Source organism: Ambystoma mexicanum, chromosome 2q (genome assembly GCF_040938575.1).
Source record: "Ambystoma mexicanum isolate Mex_15411 chromosome 2q, UKY_AmexF1_1, whole genome shotgun sequence".
NCBI classification, from domain to species: Eukaryota; Metazoa; Chordata; class Amphibia; order Caudata; family Ambystomatidae; genus Ambystoma; species Ambystoma mexicanum.
This window is the reverse complement of record NC_090924.1, coordinates 247,675,915-247,700,189: the sequence shown is the minus strand read 5'-3', so window position 1 is coordinate 247,700,189 and position 24,275 is coordinate 247,675,915. Positions and strand designations below refer to the sequence as shown.

Here is a 24,275-nt window from a genome sequence, read left to right as displayed (position 1 = left end):
AGGGGAAATGATAAGTGCCTTGATTTTCAAACGATGCCATGGGATAGAAGCTCCTTTCTGGTTGCCACCAAAAGTACCATCAACATCACAGTTGGTTGAAACATTCGAACAATGATAGCCCAAGAAAATGTAGGGCACAGTACATTACTGCCAAATAGTACCCAGTAGGAAGAACACATGGATTGGAGGAAAAAAGGAAACATCCTAATTTGATGGAACATGGAATCTAAAGCAGCTAGATTTCAAACCAATACAAGTTTGTTTTTGTCGGTACCCCCCCTTGTTCCACCTGAGACCAATTTTATTTACAAAACCTTAAGTTGTCATCCAACAATTGTTCCCCAGAGAAGAAAATGTGTGTAATGTGTATGCCTTCAAAATGTGGGCAGATGCGTGCCTGCGCAGAGGTTATTCAGGTGTCCCCGGTGTGTTTGTACTTTGAAGGCCTTTGGCTGCTCCAGGGGGCTCTTTCCCACAGCAAATGCTGCTGACGGCCTGAGCCTGCTGGGACCTGGATTTCTGATCAGGATGGTGGGAGAATATTCATCTGCAAGAATTGATGACAATTCTGGAACTATGTTGCATGTCAACATGTTGATGTTTTGACCTTATTACCAAGTTCAATTCTCCAAGTATATTTTGGTGGAGTTGCTTCATTGTTTATGAATTTCTGCATTCTTGTGATTCCAAATTGTTTTGGAGGGAATTTGGAAATTAATAATTTGTAATTGTTTTTTAGAGATTTGTTCGGGGCAGAGTTTAGGGCGCAGCTGTTGCAATGTGCTCTTTAAGACAGTGACATTCACCGCAAAATCCTTCAACACCTTATTGTACATGATTTGTGCGGCCAAGTTGTGGCTGTGCTGTCATTTTCCCTGTCTGCAAGATGTTCTTGGCTTCTAGTGCCTGTATTTCACCACGGTTTGCCCACCTGGAAAGTTCAGGAAGTTCGCATTGTCTCTCTGGTGGAAGAAAACAAGTAGAAGAGACCTCTAAAAAGACAAACCACTTTTTAAATGTCAGTAGTCGGAACCCCTCCTACATAGTGGGACTCTCAATATGTATGTCTCTAACTTCCTATTGGCTCTTGCAGGCAAATAGTTGGCCATCTGTGAACACTGAACCTAGCGGGGTTAATAATTCAGACAAGGAAGAACATTAATACAACTGTTGAAAAGATCTGTGCAGCGCATGACAGTGTATGTTATCTTGTTGGACGCAGCTGAGGTTGCTGTCCGTGAACCGTGTGCAGGCTGCTTTATCACAAGTTACCATCGGCCAGAGTCTGCCCGCCTCTGAACAAAACACCAGGAAATGGGCGACCATGCTGACACATGCGCAACTTGGGCAGGCACTCGCGCTTCCGGATGACGGTTGTGAGATAGTAACACACGTGTTGGCATTAGGATCTCTCGGAGCACTCTCCCGTGCCGCTGGAGTGGAGAATAGTCATGGGACTCAAGCTGATACACCTTGTGGATCAGCTGCTTTCAGTTTATGTCTCTTCTTCTCCCTTCTTTGTCCAATGCAATCTCATTGACTTCAGTTTTTGTTTCTGGCTGACACTTGTTTGTTGTAAACAGGCGTCCGGTCCTTGATCTGACACGTCTAGCCCTTCTATGGTTTATGCTTGAAATGAGCTTCCACTGCAAAGAGAAAAAAAAAATATTTAAAGAACGTCAAGAAGCATTGCAGTTCTTTTCTAAAATCAGTTCTGTAAGTCCTTATGCCTAATTACATTTTTCACAATATAGCTTTTATGAGAATTTTCCCCTGAATTTTTATTTTTTATTTGTGCAAGCTGGTATAATATATGAAACCATACACAATTAATTAATTTACATTAAACAATTAAAGTGCAAAAGTTCCCAGTAACCAATCCCTTGAATTTTACATAGAGCAACACTATTGTGACCTTAGGCGTTTGTAGGTACGGGCAGGTGGAAAGCCAATGTGATGCCTTTAACCTTCATCACGCTGCTTGCCATTATGTTCTACGGGGTGTTCTGATATGCGTTCAATCTTTTCAGCATGAGATGCATAAGCAGGGTATTTCTGACAGCAGCTGGTGTTGCAGCTACAATTGCAATATTCTGTGGTTGCCAAGTTGGAAGCATATTTAGATTGTCAACATGGGAATGTACTAGAAATGCACTTTATTTATTTATTTTTATTTATTTTTAATACATATAGCCACAAAGGGCTTTGTACAAAACCCATGTTATAACATATAACATATCACATAAATCAATCAATAATGCACAGACAACATACATACATCTACCAGGAGAACCAACCCATCAGACATCATTCAACAACATTATTCCATCAATATTTTTTAAATCTTCATGATATCTACTTAAAATCCCATCACATGATAAATCAGATTAGCGTAATTTCGATCCATCAGGGTGTCCTACATCACTGTCGGCAACGCTTCCATTACTCTGTTCGAGAATGCGCGCATTGTTCTAATTCTCAGTGCATCTAGACTCTCACATCTACAAAATACATGTTCAATGGATCCAATTGTGTTAATTCCACATAGGCGACAATTTTGCTCCTCTCGAGTTAGATGCATATGCCCTCCCACTATTTCTAGCACTTCTGCACGATTAAATTTGCATAACAGATAATTTCATAGGCTTTCACTATTAATGAAGACTTCAATATATGAACCTCGATCAGAACGATCTAGCCAACAGGTTATATATAAACAGACCACTATTAGTCTGTGAAGCTAATTTAACCACATCTCTTTCACGATATTGATGTTTTATTTTCTTCTTACAAGAGTGTTTTATCAGCAGCAAAGAAGAGGTGACTTTTATACTCAGATGTTCTTGTATCCATTTCTTTTGTTTCTCATACAACCAACTAAGAAGAGTCCCCATCTCTGTCTGGTTCTCAATACTAGCAAAAGCTTGCATAAATAAGCTCATAATGGTTCCATTATTAAGTCGCTCCAATTTCTCATCATCGCCAACGTATGTTCTAACACTGCTGTGATTTTTACAATCCTAAATTCTGACAGGAGTAATTCAATTGAGAGAAAGTGTAGCATATGAAAAAGTAATCTCAAGATCTTAGCTTCTACCTTCCCAAATTCACTTGTCAGTTTATGTCCCCATACTTCAGCTCCATACAACATGCGAGGAACCACCTTTGAGGTGTAGAGCATTAGAACTGTTTTAATAGAAATACCACTTTGTCTGCCTATAAAATTGCTAAGAGCATAAACACTATTCATGCATTTGGCTTCATTTGCTTTCCATTGTTGGCCCCAAATCAACCTATTGTCTATTATGAAGCCTAGCTATGTGTAGCATTCATCCCATTCTATTTCCTTCCCATCTATTTTCCATTTCGTATTCAGTTGTTTACTGCTCTTCGTTTTGCCCTTAAAAGCCACAATCTTAGTTTTCTCTACGTTAATTTGCAGGCCATTGATTGAGGCATACTCTCCCAGAGGGTCCAGGAGCACCTGGAGGCCCTTCGGTGTGTAGTCAATCATCAGAAGGTCATCAGCATAACCTAACCAATTGTAGTTTAATGGGCCAAACTTAACTGGACATGCTTCTGATAGATTCAATGATACAGCTAAATCTGCCAGATATAAATTGAACAGTGTCGCTGCCAGTATACATCTCTGTTTTACTTTGCGGACCGTAGGGAATGAGTCTGTTACATGGCCCATACTGTCTGTTCTCACTCGGACCGTAGTGTCAGAGTATAATAGCTTGCATTGTGTAAACTGGGAATTGACTTTGCCAAACTGGAAGTATTTTGGATTTGGCAAACCTAGGAATATACATGGATTGTCAAATCAGGATGTTGTAGATAAAGAGTGCAGTATAGTGGGATTGTCAAACTGGAACTATAGTAGGATTGCCCAACTGGGAGTATGCTGGGCATGTCAAACTGGGATGTTGTTAAACTATGAGTATTCAATGAGTGCCAATCTGAGACTATACTCGGATTCTGCAGACAGCACAGATATTGGAATTGTGAAAACCTGTGGATACACTTGGTTGCCAAATTGGGAGTTTATTGAGATTGTCCAAATGGAAATAAATTTAGAATGAGCTAACAGGGAACATACTGGTTTTTCAAACAAGGAGCTTGATGGGATGTCCGAACTGCGTGAATGCTGGTTTGTGAAACTGGAATTATATGATACTATCCTATGGTTTTCAAATTGTGACTATACTGGGTTGTAAAACTGTGTCAACTGGGTGTGCAACGTAGAAATGTACTTAATTGGTCAAAATAGGTACACTCCAGGATTGTGAAAACTGGAAATGACAAGCTGGGAATGTACTGAAATGGTGGAGAACTGACCTATGCTGGAACTGTGCAAAATTATAATATAGACTGGGAATTTATTAGAACCAAAAGTACTGGGTTTGTCAAAGTAGGAGATTGCTATATTTATCAAACTGGGATCTTTTTTGGATTGTCATGTCATATTATATTATGATGCCATTTCATGATGTAATATTCTGTCATGTCATTTTCTTGACATGTCCCTTCCCGTCCATCAACATGTATTTGGCCAGCAGGTCCTGTGTTTGCAGACAGAGGGTGCAGGACCCTTGCAGTAGCCCCAACAGAGTTTTGTTGCTGCTGGTTGCCTGGGGTAAGTGTTTCCCTCGTGGCCTTAGCCATGTAGCATTTTTAACATTAATTTGGGCATTATGTGTGCACTAGCGCACTCAAAACAGCGTCCCTGATCCCGGCTTCCTGCTCATCGATTCCCCTCCTTCCTTCCCACTCACCAACGTGCCATTGGCCAGACACATATAAGACATACACTCTGGGCAGTCTATGTATAAGGGCCCCAAGGCAAAGGGCAGCTACTGAAGAAGCAATTCCAGTCCGTGTTTGCCTGTGTTCACCTGAGAAGCCAGCCAGCCATCAACCAGCAGCACTATTTTAATGTAATTGAAAGATAAAGAAGCTAAAATGGACAACAGAAATAAAAAGGAAACCTCAGCCACACAGGAAGGTGCCTAGCAGCAAGATCTCACAACCCTGAAAAACTTGGTGAAGAAGAGGTCAAACAGCCCGAGGACAAATACAAATAACAGATAAAAAACATCGCTCGCTACCTCTCCATACACAACTGCTTTGTAAGTAAAGACAATCTACCAGCAACAAACCCACAGCCAAGAAGCAAAACAACTACAGGCCCCACTGGGACGCCAAACACAGTATGACAATTAACAAACCGTGCCAACCTGGAGAACACTATGGACAATACTCCAACAAGAATCATGGACAAACTCGAATTCTTTACCTTCTACACACGCTACATCACCAAAGACTGGAAAAAAGGACGGGCACCAACACAACTCACCAGCCAGAAAGAACCAAAATCAAACAACCCTGCAATCAATCTAATCATAATACTCAACAAAGAGACTGACCACCAAAGAACTCCTTCCCCCAGCAGACACAATTAGGAGATAGCCGCCAGCAACGGAAACCCACCCGACAACACACCGAACCGATCTGTCAATAGAACAAACAACCACCTGCAAGGAAAATCAAGCAAATTACACTGCAGCCTGCTCAATGTTAGATCCATGGCAAAACACTCAACAGAAATCCATGACCTACTAAGCGAAAGGAGGCACAGGCGTGCTCTTTCTTACAGAAACCTGGTTATCTGACAATTACAAAGCCATTGCAAACAAAGTCATAACGGAAAATTTCAAATTAATACACGCCAACAGTGAAAACCAAAGAGGAGGTGGAATCGCAATCATAGACAAAGAGTACATCCAAACTGCTCCACTCAACCCAACCGATGTAGAAGACTGTGAATCCATCCTCATCAAGATCAAACTCAATGACCAAACCAGCATAGTGTTCCTCCTGATCTAAAGGCCACAATCCTACAACCACAACTTCGCAACAAAACTAGCAGACCCCGGCACCGTTTTATCAACCTACCACGACAACCTAGTCATACTGGGTTACTTCAATGTTGGTTCGAAAAAGAAAACGAAACATCAGCAAACTCGCTCTGTGCACTACTGGAAACACTGCACTTCAAGCAAATAGTAAATGGATCAGCCCACAACGCCAGGCACACCCTGGATGAAATCTTCTGGAGAGAAGGACTATGCGCATCTGTGCCACCCACACCGATAGTATGGAGCGACCATTACCTGATCCCATTCTACGTCACACTCCAACACAGCCTATTGGCCAGAAAGGACATACTCCATGCCAGCAAGAAACAAAACTGGAGGAATTTAGGCCTGGAGGCCTAAACAAACTTACTAGACTCAACCCTACCTATAATTATAATTACAACAGCAACCCAGAATCCACCAAAACAGCCCCAGGTGCAGCGGAAAACACACTCAACATCTAGATGTCACGCCTCTTCGGAGACCGCGGTCACTGTGGCATCGTTGGTCCCATAGACGGATTTCGGCCATTTTTACTACCAAGATGGCTGCCGCTACAGAAGGTGTGGGTCTAGACGTTGACCAGCCCAGCGCTGAGGAAGGACCGCCCTCCTGCTCGAGATTCAGTTAATCTGTTCCTCTCAACAACGTGCGGACGCGTTGCTACTCTCCATTGCCAACACTATATGAGTTCGCTTCTAGGAAGTTTGTTACTAAACCTTTCTGTGCTCTATATTCCTTCCTTCTAATCCTGTCATACTTACTTCCCTTATTCAGACTCGACCCTCTCTCCCGGCTCCTTCCCGAAGCAGGGGACTCTAGCCTCCGCTGTTACTCTCACCAGCTACGATCTGGAAATCGCAGAGCAGTCCGCCCAAGAGTTTCACCCCCTAGTGTTCGGTACGTAGGATATATTCGCAGGGATTCCAATTCCTAAACAATTCTTCTGTTTTTTCTGAACTCAGTTCTGAGCTAACCATTTACTATACACATCAGGTTCTTACCGGAGGACTCCCCTTCCAGTCTGATATATCAACCACTCACTTTTACAGGTATTCCTTGCTCTCTAACGAGAATTCCCTGTCTCATACTACCTACCCCTTGCTCACCATCCTCTTCTACCTTTTTTTCATCAGACGGCTTTTAACCTGCAGTATCCTGAATCTTCGCCGTCTATATGACAACACTCGAGCAGATGTGGACACAGGGTTTTCTTCCCCCGGGGGTTTCCCTGAGGCCTTTCCCCTCCTCTAATCTGACCAAGAGGCAGAGGAAGGGATTTAGGGAGGTCTTCACTTTCATCCCCCTGTTGGACATATTTCCTGGGCAAAGAGGAAGCAAGCAAAGGAAGAAAACTATCGGTGAGTCCTTGAGGTAGCCATTCAGTTATTTAAATCACTGTTCAGAAAACATATTTATTACACTAGATCACTGATGCCCTAGACCAACTGGCACCAGTAAAAACGCTCAAAGCCAGACCAAAAAAACTGGCCCCAAAATGGTTCACAAAAGAACTGAAAGCAAAATGGAAAAAACATGGACAGAACAGTACAACTGACAGTACTAAATAGAATACCAAAGACAGCTCAGACTATACAAATCAACAGTACTCAAAGCAACAACAGAAAATACTATGCCACCAGAATTGAATTAGCAAACGATCCACAGGAAGAACTCTTCAGAATCATCAAACAGATAAAGAAAACTCATCCTGCAAGATATCAGTCATCCCAAAACAAGCATCACCACCTGAGATCCAAAAATAGAAACAATTCAACAGACCATCAACACAAACCAGGAGAACACGACCAAAGCCGCCGTACCACAGACAAGGGGTGAAACACATACTACAGCAAAACTCCCCTACCTATAACCAATCACAGAAGAAACCTTTGCCACACTGATCAAGGACATCAACCTTGCAGGCTCACCAAAGGACCCCTGTCCCCAGACATCTTCAAAGAAATCCTCAACCACAGAACCCCAGCGAGACACTTCCGGAACCTAATGAACCTATCACTCGAAAAAGGAATCGTATCAACTGCCTTCATTTCAGCATACATCAAACCACTGGTAAAAAGGAATCAGAAAGCACAGAAGACCCGAGCAACTACAGATCGATATCCAATTTAGCCTAACAAGTGAAGATCCACGTGTACAAGATAATACTTAAATATGTCAAAAAAAACCTGCAATACTCGACCGGTCACAAGTTGGCTTCAGACCGATGAGAGGAACAGAATAAGCTCTCCTATCAATATGGGACAACCTGAAAATAAATGCAGACAACAATGCCCAATTGGCCATCATACTATTGGACATATCTGTGGCTTTAGACACAATCAGCCACGCAATACTGATAAAAAGACTTTGGAATGTGGCATACAGGAATCCACACTAAGGTGGTCCACCTCATTCCTCGCAGTCCGACCTGAAGAACCTACTTACCACTGTTCATCTCAAACAGCAAAGATACCACCTGCAGAGTACCACAGGGATCCAGCCCTGCGCCCCAATTTTCAATATCTACATGTGCCCCCTGATGAAAATCATTCAAAACCCATGTACTAACCTCCTACAACTATGCAGACAACGCACAACTAATAGTAAAGATCCACAACCCATGGAAAGAATAACTGCCTCAACGGCTGCCTCACAGACATCTACAACTGGATGACAACAAACAACCTCAAATTGAGCCCAGCAAAAACGGAAATAATGCTCTCACTCACAGAAATCAACACAGCCAACTTACAACTGGACTGGCTGGCCAGCATAGGAACACAACCGGAGACTTCCAAAGTAGTAAGTAACCTAGGAATTCTAATGGACAACGGACTATATCTGCAACCGCAAGTCAACGCAATCACCCAAAAAAAATTCTACCTCGTAAGACTACTCAGAGGACTTCTCCCATACCTTTCCTTTTCTCACAGAACCCTCACAATCATATGCCTAGTACGTACAAGAATCGACTGCGCAAACAGCTTCTCCTTGGAATGGCCAAAAGACTCCAAAGGGTGGAAAACACTGCAGCCAGGATTCTACTAAGATTAAACAGAAGAGACCACATCACTCCAGCTCCGAAGAGCCTACACTGGCTACCAGTAAAAAAATGCATTAAATTCAAAGTACTCTGCATTGCCCAAAAAGCTTTGCACAGCTAAGGAGCCGAATTCCTCCAAGCCAAGATCAGCTGCTACCAGCCAAGAAGAGACCTAAGATCAAGCGACCACCTACAAATAGAGACAAAACAAGACATAAAAAGGACATTCAGAGAAACAGCATTCTCATGTCTAATTGCTAACCTTTGGAACACCATGACTACAGAAATTAGAACTACAGAAGACCATATCACCTGCAGGAAACAGCTCAAAACCTGGGTTTTCAACAGACAATGAAAACCGCAAAGGGACACCGGCAGCAACAACATCATGGACCAAAAAGAAATACACTAAGGACACGGTCAGGGTTAGCAACACCAATATCTTAGAGGATATGAACACTGCACCACTCCCACCCCCAACTTTGTGCAACAACTATAGTGATCAACGAAGAGAAGGTCGCCCAACCAAAGGAAGGACTTAGGGAAAACACCCATGCACAATTATGCTCCAAGGAAATCAGACAGGTAAACCATCAAAACCCAAACACCACCCAACCTCCCAACTCCCAGGGCCACCCTAACCTGCCCACCCACAAATAGGGCCACCCAGCTGAACATCCCCGCCTTATCTCTGTAACTCAAGCTGCGAACCCTTTCAGCAACCAACCGGACATCAGGAACACACCCAATGCCCACGACTAACCTGGACGAACAACCTGGAAACACACCAGGTACAACCACCCAACGGCCACCATAACCCACTGGGAAGTCAGTCCCAACCTAGAGAGAAGACAAGATGGGCCGACGAACCACAACCAAGAACGTTGGTAGATACCATTAAGCTGCAACCGTAGACTCACACCAGAAACGTCACCAAAAGCTATCGACTTACTAATCCATTTCCCCTTCCTGCTCCTCCGACATAACCAACACCACTACACTTGACTAGGGGGTACCCACACACACCAAGAATCACTCAAAGGTTCACACCCTACTGTCTCTTTGAGATTCTGGAAGCAAACCTAAAGGGAACTACTCAGCACATAGTCCATAACACTACACCTATACAAACCAACTAAATAGTTACTCATATACCTAACAACCATCGCCACTCTGGACCCTTATGGATACAGCTAACCAGTGCGCACAACCACTTTCTACCCAAACATTACACAACACACACCAACAAAAACACCAACACACATCCGAGGCACTGAGTACTACCTACACGGTTACAACACACAGGGCCTCCTGAACCAACTCCGCCACATGCAAAACAACGCTCACAGACACCAGTTCCTCTTGGTTCTGAACCTATCCTATCCCCACTAACACACCCAGCCCTCCTGTCTTCCAGAGCCACGTGAGCAGCCAGAGACTGCCCTTGGGTGGTGCTGCGCGTGGTATTAATCATCATAACATAACATATAATGGCATGGCCTATCATCACATGACACAGAATGATATTCCATATTATGACATGCTATGTTACGTTATAGTTGTAAAGTGCAACAGTGCCAATCACATAACCTTGTGGCACTGACAGCCCTTTTGTGTGATCACTGAATTCCCAGGCTGGGGTGGCAATTCATGGTGTGCATATAAGGGTTTGTGAGATGATAGTCCTGGCAGGGAGTCCGAGACTGAGAGCCCCCCCACCCCAAGTCCGAGGTTGTGACTCATAACATGACAGAGCATATCATGAAACCTCATGGCATACCATGACTTCAAATACGATACCATGACCTATCAAGATATATTGTGACATGACCTCTCATTTCATAACATTAAATGTCATGATATGCCTTGACACCTTATGGTATGACATGCTATGATATGTCATGTCATACTATGTTATGTCATCTTTTTTAAAAAAATTTTATTTGAATTCAGCTGAGTAAACTCAACATTTTCCAAAACAATTTTAAATTACATACTTAAAATCTGCAAGTTTCCAAATTTACAAATGACAGGATCAAGGAACATATGAAAGTTTGTGAGAGGAAAAATTAAAAAATAATAGTTAAGAAATCGAATGGTTAAATACCACAAAACAAACAATAAAAGCTTAAAAACAATACAATAAATTATAAAGAGCAACAAAAAAACACACCAAAATTACATTACTAACGTAAAAACATTTAAATAAATGAACTTAATAAACCAAGATCTGTGTTACCATTCGACAGATAGAGGTGTAAGGAATGACTTTAGCCAAAAAGGGCAACACCCACTCCTTCTGCTTAAAATCTATAATATTCAGTAATAACAATCCTCTAAATCATTATTCAAACTCTGAATCATTGATCCTGCCCAGATTCAATACATTTAAGAAATTAAAAGTTGCAATTCAAATACTCATTACTTTGGTTTCCAAAATTATTGGCCATCGATTTTCAGGAGATATAAGCCCAAAGTAAGACAAATGCCAATTGAAAGAGGTTCTTTGCAAGTCTGTATGAGCAGTGCAGTCCACAATAATGTGTTTCAGCGTTTCTTCTACATTTACATCACCACAAAATCTGCAATAGTTCTCTTTAGAATCAATGAGTCTTCTTCTAGCCAGAATATCCCGTGTTGAATATAGATTAAATCGAAGCCTCAGAATCACAGTTCTAAGTTGCGGAGACGGTGCTCGGTCCGATATGCTTCCACTACATTAAGACTTTTCGGATGAAAACCATGGGAATTAAAATCCTTGCATGTGAGACATTTAGTTCTAGTTTCAATCCAATCCCACTTGTAAACGTTATCTTTTGCTCTATCTGGATTATTCACCAGGGTGTCAATTGTCACATCAGCCTTAGCCAGCACTTCAAGAGCACTGGCAGTCCATGTTCGTACAAAAACATGGGAAGAGGAAAGCATATATTTCGAGAGACATGTTAGAATGGTATCATTTTCAATATTCACTATAGATTTCCGATATAAGGCACATAGGTGCCATTGATACACAGAGAGCAGAGAAGTAAGACCCAGCTCATGACACAGCCACAGCCCGGAAAACATTGTGGAATACGGAGGACACTCCTCCAAAATTTCGCCTCCAATTTGTTCAGAAAGGATGCCGGTATAATATTTTTGGTCTCTAAACCATATAGTATGGTAGGCATAACTTTCTGCCGCCAATATGTTACCGCAGGGCAGACGGAAAATTTGCCAAATTTAAATAGAATGAGCCGTGTTTGCGATATGGCTGTGTCAAGCTTGTGTGCAATGATTTTCAACTGAGAGTCAATATTAGGTTGACCATCAAAAACAAGACCTAAATATAAATAGCTTGGAACAATCTCAACCGTCACATTTTTAACTTTCCAGTCCATTTTCCATCTACGGGTAAGCCTGGACGCGAAAATCAAAATTTGTGTTATTTTTAAATTAATGACTAGTTCATTCTCGTCCAAAAAGGCACTTAAAACTGAAAGTAAAGTTTGAAGACCTATGGGGGTTTTTGAAACCAGAACAAGATCGTCAGCATACCACAGCGCTCTGACAGCCAAACCATTTAATTTTGGTGAGTCGGAGCAGGCCATTGTGAAGGCAAGCATCACATCGTGAATTTAAAAATTAAAGACGGCGGAAGCAAGGATAGATCATCCCTCTGAATTCATCCCTCTGAACGTTGTGATAGCCACCGACAACAAGCCTGCCAATGTAAGTCTAATCTTTATACTAGTGTCCGAGTGTAGGGCATGAATAATATCACACAAGGTAGCAGGACACTAACTTTCAACAATTTTGACATGAGCTTCACTCTCGATACTGAGTCGAAAGCTGAATGCAAGTCGATGAAGGCAAAGTACAGTGGCTGTTTAGTAGTTTGTGCATGAAATTTTAAAGCATTTAAGGTTAGAAGGTTAACTACCGTCCCAAGTCCCGCTACAAAGCCTGTTTGGTTAGGGTCTCGATGTTCTCATGATCGAGTCCACAAAGAAAAGTCTCTCAGGACAAGCCTGGTGAAGATTTTACCAGGGGCGTCCAATAATGCAATCGGGCGATAGCTATTAGGGACCCCAGGATCGCCTTTTTTAAAAATCGGCACTATCAAGGAAGTACGCCATGAGTCCGGCAACTGTCTAGACAGAAGTATTTGATGGAAAACATTATTTAGAATGCAGGCACATTTTTTGGGATTTTCCTTAAACATGAACTTAGAGAGACCGTCGGGACCTGCCGCACGGGAGGCGGAGGATTTGCATTTAAGTTCCTCAATCAATTCTGTAGAGCACTCTAACTGCCACCCTGTCACAGACTGTCTTACGTATCTATATTCTCTGAAGCTTCCATCGGCATATAAATGGGCAAAATGGGCCGTCCATTGTGCTCCTGACACCCCATTCAGTTGACTGCTTGCTTGCATGTGAATCAAGGCTCATACCTGCGGCGAATTTTCATTCTGGATCGCATTCATAAAAATCTCACTATCTAATTGAAATAATTGCACTTTCCTTGCACGTGTCCAATTCCTATATTTGCACTTCAAGGCTCTACGGGCTCGGTGACGTTGTGTTTGAGGTAATTTCAATGTCCCTCTCAATTATTTCCTGTACTCTATTTTTGTTTGATGTAACAACAAATCAAACCCATGAGTATGAGCGGACCGGTGCATGCCTTTGTCAATGTAGATGTTTTTAAAAAATGACAGCACCTCTACATAGGATCCATGACTAACTTCCATATAATAATCCATAATAGCCTTATTAAGTGCCAATAATGAGTAATCGGACCACCTGAAAGGGTCTTGGCATTGTTAATGGTCAATGTTTGCTTGTGCCATTGCGATTTATTCTCTGCAGGCATCTGATCCCAGAGCCAATTTAAAGGAAAGAATTCGGTGATTGCTAGCTGCCTGTAAGATGATTTCCAATGTTGTGGCTTTTTGGAAAAGGGAGTTAGACATGTAGATGTAATCTATTGTAGTTTTAGATGTTCCCCTTTTCCATGTGTGATGTGAAGGAATGTCCCCCCTCAATGCACCATTCACCATATGTAGATTGCAATCCTCAACAAACTTAGTCCACCTCTCCTTGTCTTGTGATAGAGAAGATCTGCACACCTCAAGGTAATCCAAAGTGATGTCTCCTGCCAAAATTAAACCCAGTAAATTAGGCGCTTGTAAAGCTAATTCCATAGCAGTAGATAAACCTCTATAAAACATATCTTCCGAGATGCCCATCGGGTTACGATACACATTAATCACTGCTATGAGGTCACTAGAGTTTGAGACTTTAACCATTTGTATGAAGTTATTAGGGGTGGCCCACTTAGTTAACCTCAATCCTCAACTAATTTTGACTGCCACCATAAGACCCGATATTGGTCGTCCTCTTTGGGCAGCTAAAGCTGGTAACAACAATACCTCGTGATCATCCCACACTGGAGCCACTAACATCCAAGTCTCTTGAGGAATTACAATATCAAATTTATTCATAGGATGATTTGAGCCCCATTGCAAATGAGAATGAACTCTCGTATTCCAACTAGCCAAGGAGATGTTCTTCTATTGAATTTCTGTTAATGGTTATGCCTCCAAAAGCTGGCCTGTCTCATGGTTCTGTGCCACTGATGGCTTACAATATGGACAGAGACAGATCTTAGAAGCTAACACCCTTTATTGGGTGATGTCTTTACTCACAGATAGAGTGTTATTATCTTGGATCAAGCGTTCTGGGTCTCTTGCGATCAAAAATCCCATTTGAATAGCTCCATTTTGGCTTTCCAAATTGAATTTAGAACTAAGCCCGATTTAACCCAGAGCCGCACAATCGAAAGATTGTGCTCACAGACAAACTCAACCTGGTCGATGTCACCAGAGGTAATGTCCTCCAAGCTCAGTACCTCTCCAAATATGTTCAGTATGCTCGAACGGCATAGATCATATTTCTCATAGGGAGCATCACGACATTTCACAATAAGGGAGTGACCATTTTTGAAAGAATTTTTTAGTTTCTGCTGCTTGCAATGGTTTAGATTGACTATAGGTTTGGTATGCATGTTTTTGTTGAGGGGAAATTCTGAGCCCTCTACCCCTCGAGCACAGGACATTTTAAGCATGCTCACACCCTCAACAACTGGTTTACAAATTAGAGACCCATTTACAATATTATTGTGGGTACGTTGAATGGTACTAACAGCAGTCAAATCCTTCTCACTTACAACATACTGGGAGGAATTAGGCAGCATTGGTCCAGTTAGACGCTGTACTAGATAGGCGTCAACTGCTGCTTTAATTGCTAAGGTGCGTTCTCGCAGGTCTCTCTCTTCGGCAGAGTCTTTAGATTTGACTGGCATTGCCGATCTAACACCTCCTGCAGTAATCAAGGAGTCGCTGGGATCAACTCGAGTCTGATGATTAGACAGTTGTTCAGATGTGGAGCCAATTAGATCTATCAGTTCTGTCAGTGGAGCATAATTACTAGGATGAGCACAAGATGGGTGAGTATTATTGGATGCAGTTAAATTAGCTGGTATGAAAACTGCAGCAGTACATTTAAGAGAAGATGCTACTACTTCAGCTGACTGTGTTGGCAGTATGTGCTTGGTTGGAACACTAAGTTGTTGAGTTGTAACCTTGGATGATGCTATTGTAGTCAATTTGCGAGGCACAGCTTTAGATTTAACAGAAAAGCGTTTTGCATGCAGTTTCTGGCTTGGAATGGCCAGAGACGGACCACGCAGGTCAACACATACAGTGGATCGTTGTTTTTCAGACTTACCCCTCTATGCTAGTCCAGGAGTCATAAAGTGTTACCACTTCAGCGTTAGGCTGATCAATAGGACAAATTATTTTTTTAATTAGAGGTAATGCATGAGCAATTGCATTTGAATTAGGCTGATTAGTGTCCAATCTAGTATATGTTGGATTTGATTATTTTGAAAAGATATTTTCGAATCCATTGCTTCAAACAGTTTAAATATACTAGAAATGGTAGTATTGACCGCAGCCGATGTGATTTCGATTAGGGCCAGATTTTCTGATGGATTGTCTGAGTGAGCAAGAGGCAGTCTGCGCCTAGGCGTTGGTTGCAAAAAGGAGTCCGCAGTAGTATGCACGGACTGTATAGTTGAATCCATGGAGCCCGGCACATTATAGTTTGTTGTAATCGGACTAGGTGTGCATGAGCTGGCATGGATTGAAATGTCGGCTGGCGCAGACAAAGACCCACTGTCCTTATCTACCGGAGACATAGGATCAGCATTACTTATATTTTTGTTTGTTTTAGGAGGAGAGGCAGCTATAGCCAGGATGGCGAGATCAGAGACAATTGGCAGGACGGACTCCATGTGTGGGCCGCTGCTAGAACTCACTGGCGCTGCTCCAGACCCCCGCTCTACTGCTATACCGCCAGGAGCATCATCCACCATACACTCCTTTCTTTTGGCAAAGAAGGTGCGGATGTCCCTATTAGAAAGGGGAGTGCGAAGGACTGGAGTTAGAATGATGCTTTTCCTTGCCACTCGCGTGGTGGAATTTGGTTTACTACTAGTGCTTCTTATCGGCTGAAGCAGTAAGCCTGAAACGTCAGAAAGTCATCAAAGGTAGAATCATCCGTATGTAATCATTGTGATGGAGTTACAATGCAGGTTCAATGGTCCAATTTGTGCAGTATTAGTACTGGCACAAGAACAGGAACTTTGTGGGTGTTATGGCATCACATTCACCAGATTAGTACTGCTGTTATCCCCAGTGATAACGCCATTGCATGTGTAGAAATGATGCAGCTACTTACACTGGTTCAAATCTCGACATTTGGCAAGTGTGAAAACCACCCATATTTTTTTTTTTTTACTTACTTATATTTAATCAGTTTGATTTTTACAAGGTCCGAAAAATAAAATAAATTCCAAGAGATGGCGAGGGATGAGGTCAAGAATCTTTTCAGTCTACTGTTTTTTGGATGACCTCTAGCTTCTGCATCGCGTGTTTCAAAATCTTGGCTGCAGCTATGGTCCATCTAGACTTTTCCCCTGACATCAACAGGGCCCACCACAGTTCTTCTTCGCACATTGTTGAGTCCCCGATCAGCGGCGTTAGATAGATTGCACGCACCTGACTGGTTTCCGAGCACGACATCAACAAGTGTCTTATGGATTCCAATTGGGCTTGATCATTGCACAATCTGCATATGTCGGTAGTTGACAGTGATCTTATTGGCAACATTTTGTGCGTGTGTACTAAATTGAGGTGAGCTCACATGAAAGTGCTTCTGAGTAATTTATCTGGAAACTTAGTACAGTACGCTTGGGGTTAATTTTTTTGGGAATCCTTTGAATATGTTTCAACAGTTTGTTTGCTACTACGGATTCATTAGTCCGGATCCAGTCCTATTCTTCCATTTTATTTTTTGCTTTCTGAGGGTTGGAGATTAAATCCTCCTCAGTGCATGCAATTTGTTCTAGTTGTTGCTTCTTTGCTAGCACCCATGTATTTAGCATTTGGCAACGGCCGCTTTTGATTTCTTCTGCGATCACCTGGTAAGGCGGAGGGCTATCACTCATCAAGGTTTTTCTGAAGAGCTGCATACTCTTGAGTTCTACTGTCGTTGCCAGGGAAAGTAACCCAAGTTCTTGTCTAATTGCTGCAACAGAAGTCGATTTTGGTAAATTTAAGACTGATCTCCAGAAGTGACCTTCTAGTTTCTGCCCTATTGTCGCGGGCAGGTTTAGAGTCGCGTCCATTCCATACGTGATGGTAGGGACAACCTTTGTTTTATAGAACTGGATTGCTGGCGTCAGAGATAATTTTCCAAATTCTTTGTCTGTTGCTCTGGTTTGAGCCGTTAAGTTGTGAGTCTTGTCCCATAGGGCCTGTTGCATTTTTATTTCTGACTTTGAACTGTGAATCGTAACTCCTATATATTTAAAATGGGTGACGGTTTATATTGTTGTGTTTTCAATGGTCCAGGTCAGTTTTTCTGTTTTTTTTGGGCATTTCTCCATTATTAAGGTTTTCGTCTTGGACTTGTTTATTTCTAAGTTGTTGTCCTTCATGTGGCGCGACAGGTTGTTTAGCTGGCGCTGTAGTCCAATCGGAGTTTGATCCAAGAGGATCATGTCGTCAGCGTACAGCATTCACAATACGCTGCATTTACCTATTTTCGGAGGGAATGATCGTACTTGTTTTTCAGAGTCTTTGTAGTCTCCCAAAAAACAGATGAAGAGAGCCGGTGCCAATGGGCAACCCTGCTGTACCCCCCTGTTTGATGGTATTTCTTCTGAGAGGGTGCCATGTTGACTTAGACGCACTCGCACGTTGGTGTTGGTATGCAAAGCAATAACAGGACCCAGCAGCGACTGAGGGCAATTCCAAGATTCTAACTTATTGCAGAGATTTTTCTGACCGACTTGGTCAACGCCTGGGTCAGGTCTATAAATGCTAGAAAAGTTCTTGGGGCTCCACCTTTGATGTTACACTTTAGTATATTCAGAAGCAAGATATTCACTGATGTGCCCGCGTTCTTCAAAAAGCCTGTTTGAATGGGATCTGCACCAGGCGAACCTTTTGCCCAATTCTGAAATCTCACTAGTAGAAGGGATGCAAAAACCTTTCTGATGATGTCCAAAAGGGCAATTGGACGGTAGTTAGCCGGGCCTTCTCTGTTTCCTTTTTTATATATTGGTACTACCACTGCTGACCTCCATGTGGACGGGATGGATTGTAACTCCTTGCAGCGGCTGAAGATCTGGCTGAGGAAAGTTGTCCATACTTCTGCGTTGAGTTTCAGGTCTACGTTTGTTAGACCGTCGGGTCCTGGGGCTCTGGAAGTTTTTAATTTTGTGATTGCTCTTTTAATGTCAACTTTGTCCGTTAGGTCAACCCATGGTAGGTCGCAATCTTTCATGGGTGTAGAGGCTCAGTCTTTAGGGGGCTTAAATGTGCTTGTAAAATACATCACCCATGTATGTTCTGATACCGCATTAGTACGTTTTTCATCTGTTTGGTGATCCACTTTCTTATTTAAAGCCCAAAATTCTCTGGATTTTTTTGTTACAATCAATATTCAGCATTTTTTCTGCGTCTCTTTGATACAGACTCATTCGATGGTTTCTGAGCCATGATTTATAGTTCCTCAATTCGTCACGGAAGGCGGTCCTGGAAAGTTGTATATTTTGTTTTAGCACCTGCCTTTTCATTTGCCTTAACTGTCTTCTTCTGTCCACCAGCATCTTATTGTATACGTGGTGATTTTTCGCAGTTTCATTTTTTTTTTACTAAAGTTGGCTTTACTTTGTTTTCTGATAGCAGAAGTTTGTTATTTAGTGCTTCAGTTGCTTTGATGTTTGGGTTTCCACAATGTTGGTTTTTGTACCTTTGTGTTAGGTCTCGGCTATTCGATGTCGTGAGTCGGAGCCGCGTTTGTTGGCTGTTTGCTTCAATGTGTTTGTTATACGTGGAGTTTTGCGGGCAACTTGTATTCAGTGTCATAGTCAGGAGGTTCTGATCACTTTCATTGGTTCTAATTACCTTATATGTAGAAATTAAAGGTAGCAAGCAGTGTGACACAAAAATATAGTCCTGGGTGTCCGCGGAACTCTTGCGCTCCCAAGTAGGTGGCTGGGGTGGACCCTGTTGGAGTTCTGCTACATTGTGGAAGTTGCGTGGGTTCATTAGTTTTAGCCATTTGGACCCACGTTCTTCGCTTAACGAACCTGTTAGCTGTTTTCCTTTTCTTTGCATTTTGCATTTAGGTCTCCGCAAATGATGATGTTGATTATCTGTTGGTCGACATACATTTTGTCAAAAACCACCCATATTAAGTTACTTTACTGGAACTTCAACCAGTACATAACTAGTCACATTTTCAGCACTAAGTTGAGTTCACAGTGGGCCATTGCCCCAGTGTATTTGTGAGATGAAGAGGCCCCTAGAAGGAAGTTCTGTGAAAGGCCTCACTGAATATGTCTGCTTGCGGGAGGAGTGGGGTGAGGCGGGGCTTGACAGTTCAGCCTAGACCAACCAGCCTGCGTGCCGATGGAAGACACTTCCTTGGGGCGGAGTCTCTAATCTGCTGTCCTCCACTAATTGTGGGTTCATCGACCATTGAGGCTCTAGACCCCCATCCAGAGCATTTTCCACCATTCTTTCCAGCACCGGCAACAAAATGTAAAACCTGCTGGGAGAGAGCAACAAAGGCAAGGTCCTGATGGGTTGAATGTACATGGTGAATATTGCCCATTATTTGATGACTTACTGTGACATTCGAGAATGATTCGAATAGAGGTATTTTTGTAAATTGAGGATGCAAAAATAAATAGAAAGGTGAGTGTGTACCGAAAAAACCCCACTAAGGGCCTGACTGATGCAATTTTTTTGTACGGTGCAAAGTGACTTTGCACTGCTGAATGGGAATGGGAGAGGGAGCAAACAACGGGCCGATTACGAGCGGCCCGTTGTTTGCTCCCTCTTCCCCTCGCGGGACCCGCTCTGCACGCCTGGTGAAACCAGATGTGCAGACCAGGTCCCGTGAGGGGACCTCGTAATCAGGCGGTACGGGGTTGACGGCGCCGGCACCTTTACCAGCACCATTAACCCCTTACTGCCTGACTTGTAATGAGGCCCATTGTAGTAATACATCAACAAGAAATCTAAACAATCACCGGCAGAGTGTATGGCAAACCATAGTCTATGACTATCATTAAGAAGACCAAAGTAGCCGTGGCTACTCGCGCCAGATCGTCTCTACTCACACAGAAAAATGAGTAACACCAATGCAGAATTGGTAAAATTCCTAAATGAGTACAATGCAAAGCACACCAGTTATGTAAGGTGCTTAAAAAGCATTGGGGTTGGGTCTCAGCTTGGCTGAAGTGGTGAGAGAATGGGTAGGAAAAAATCTGGCATCAACGCTCTGAATTTTTTCATGCCACAGTCATCTGCAAAAACAAAGAAAAGAGGGGAGCGTAGATACTGACAAAACCTTTAGGTTCCCACAAATGCAGCAGTTACAGCATGCATAACTATGATACGATTAAGACAAAATAACTACAGTTCACAGGCCTTAAACAATTTACAATAGGTAATGCAATCAGCTCCAAGTTGATCCTTGTCATCTATGAGATCATCTATGTTTGCAACCGTAATTATGTTGGAAGTGCAATCCGAGCAGTCCATTGACTTATCTCAGGGCGTATCAGATCCTTCAAAAACCAAGACATGAAATACCCCTTGACAACACACTGGCAGGAAGATCACAGAGAAGATCACCCACATGGCTAAAGGTTTCCAGCACAGAACCCCCTGATTGCCAGGAACAAGGATAGCACGGAGAGCTTTGACTGCAGCACCTCGTAGAGCACTGGATTTACATTCCAGACACCAAGGCAGTCCTCGCTAACAACAGCGAAATGACAACCTTTTAGCAGCAAGAGAAAGAATAACCACGGGCTTGCAATACAGAGGCAAGGACTGCACAGCAAGGATGTAATGCACAGATTGTTACTAATGTATAGGGATCATACGTAGTGCAACTCGCAACACCAAGCAAATCGGTGGTTTTACGGCTATCTGAAGCACCTCAATGGTCGATTCACAAGCTTATCATGCATCCTAAAGGTCCCCGTGGAGAGCCGAAGCCCTGTAACCAGGTAGCAATAATTCAAAAGATTAATAGTGATACAAGTATCATCAATTAAGCCAACATTTAGATGGGACACTCTGCCTATCTAAGGATACCATTATGTAAAAGTGTACATAATGTCAGCAATGTAACTGGCTGCTTTACCGTTGTGCTGCCACTCCCGATACATTATGTGTGTCCTTTTCGGCTGCTCACTGCTTCTTAGGATTTTAATGGAGGCAACCAATTCTGCAGAAGGAGCCCACCCCTCAACAGGCTGACACAGCAGGATCATGTATATTTAATAAATATATGTCCCATAGAATTTAAATGGAGAAATTCCTTGTCCATATTGTTGTCTAAATGATATCAGGTAGAATGCCCATTACTCAGTAACACTTTACGGTATGATGAGTTGAAAAACTGGTTATTTAACCGCATGGCGCTGCAACACACCACGTACCCTATCCAAATACATAATAAACATTTAAATGCAGCCTGTAACAAAGCCTCCTGCCTTGATCTCAGAACGCTGAGTGACGTTCATCAAGGGGACCCCCCCAAAGCTAACAGACCATGGGCCCATGGGTGGTGAGGGAAGGAACCCTGGTCACCCCAACGTAGACTCTGTCTCAGGGCAAGGGACTGATGAATGAGGCTATCCAGTGATAGGGCTCCTTTAAGAGGACAGCTCCTACAGTTGGGAAGCAGAGACCATATGGCATAAGGGAAATTATGCTCCGCCCTCCCCCCCCAAATACATTTATTTTGCTTCTCTTGAAGCTGCAGCTTTAAACCCCCTTTAAGGACTTTGAGAAATGGCGGTCGCACAGAACCTGCACGTCGGCTGCCCATGTGTGTGTTTCGCAATCCCACCTAAACCTAAAGGAGCCAAGAGAGGGCCCTGTATTAGAAAAGGAAACTCTACATTCAACCCTCTACATTCAACCAGCCATCCGTCTTTCAAGGCCTTTGCCCTCATACATTTAGGAAAAGAAATTATTTGGAAATATACAGAGTTATGGTGGGACAGTCAGAGAAAAGACAACCTTAGAGGAGGGGCTACCCTGCCTCAAGTCCCACATCAGAACTGGAAGTGATCCTCATAAGTGGGACCCACCAGGCCAGCCCTACCACTGCTGCCTGAAGATGCACACCAGAGTTCCTTTTCCCCAAGGCAGGGCCAGATGTGGCAGACAGAGAGAAGACTGCCCAGTGGAAGCGACAAGCCAATCGCAGGTCTGACAGCAGATCTCTAAGCCATCACAGAGGGCAGAGAAAGTCAGCCAATCCCCATCCCAGGCAACCCACCTGAATCTTCTTTTACCAGAAAGAGGCTGGAAGTGGTGTGAAGGCCTATGAAAGCCCACAAGCTCATTCTGGAAGTGATAGTGCTGGGAGTTGGAGCTAGAAACAGGAGAGTGGGGACTGGAGTGTTTTGGAAGAGGACGGCGGCGAGAACAGGAGGGCTTGGGGAGAGAGTAGAACCCCACTCCAAGAATCCCTGAATAAAGAGCGTCGACATTGCGCTCACAAGTTTTTTTGATTCCTGTCACTGGCATGACAAGACATATTAACATATTAACATAATAACTTAAACCATAACCAGTGACTTCCATAGCATATACACCTACAAGCATAACAGGAATATCTGGTTATTTGACCATTATGGAAGATAGTCGTTTAAATTCATCATGTATTTAATTATCAGTCAAAGATTGTGGATTGTGAATGCTAAACCATCTAGAAGAATGCATTGGCAACAGATTAATCAAAATCCAAACTTTTCATTTACCACTAGATATGTACATGTAGGACATACGACTGGAAAAATTCCATTATACCAGGGATGTTATTAATTCGGATCCGAGTGATAGGGTTTATTGTGAGCCAAATATGACATGTTCTGATTTTCACTGAGATCCCATGATCCAACCACGTGTAAAAAGGGAACTAATCCAACAGTCAAACACATATAAGCTTTTGTACATTTTCCACGTTAATTACATCATTTAGCATCTTACACAGCAGTAAGTGAAATCACTGTTACAATGCTGTTATCTGGGGGGCGTGGGGATAAAGTTTAAAACGAGCAGGGAGAGTGGGGATCCCATGGGAATCTGTGGAGGGAATCCCCCTGACGTGCCTGTGATCACTGGACCTCTGGTCAAGGACCCTCCCCTGTGCTTCCCCTATGGTGGTTGGCTTGGGAGAGGCTCTGGAAAGACGTTTTCTTCAATTTAACTTCGAGACACACACTGCCTGGCGGCTTTGCATATTCTTTTTCATAATCTTGAAGACTCCTAGTCTTCTGAAGAGAACTGCATTGGGACCCGTGACTCATGGGCAAGTGTAGTGGCTACATTTATCAGGCACTTTTGATGTTTCCAACAACTTTATTTTTAACATATTGATTCTCAAAGTGGTTACTTAAGTGGCTCTTGTTATTCACTTGCATTGCTATCCTACAGTATTCTGAAAATGATCTAACTGTATTCTAAATGTAATAGTATTGGTGCTCTTAGAAGAGGGCAGCAAAGTGAGTGTAATATAATAGTCAATGGTTTAGTGTTACCTGTGGTTTTTCATAGTTACGAGTCTGTCTAAGGCCTAAATAAATAACTGTTTTCTCCATTCTGCCGATCTTGTATTAAAAGTGCTGTGTGTGCCTAACTGAACCATTCACCACTA

The 24,275-nt window shown here is 42.7% G+C and overlaps 1 protein-coding gene across 1 annotated transcript in view; it reads right to left on the bottom strand.

Annotated features, from left to right (window-relative positions):
• Positions 1-269: 269 nt before the first annotated feature.
• ADAP1 (ArfGAP with dual PH domains 1) overlaps positions 270-24,275 on the bottom strand; it is a 1,143,511-nt gene continuing 1,119,505 nt past the window's right edge. Inside the window, exon 11 of the mRNA XM_069647219.1 lies at positions 270-1,646. Within this exon, the coding sequence (XP_069503320.1) occupies positions 1,618-1,646 (29 nt within the window). The 3' untranslated portion in view covers positions 270-1,617. The remainder of the gene's footprint in view (positions 1,647-24,275) is intronic.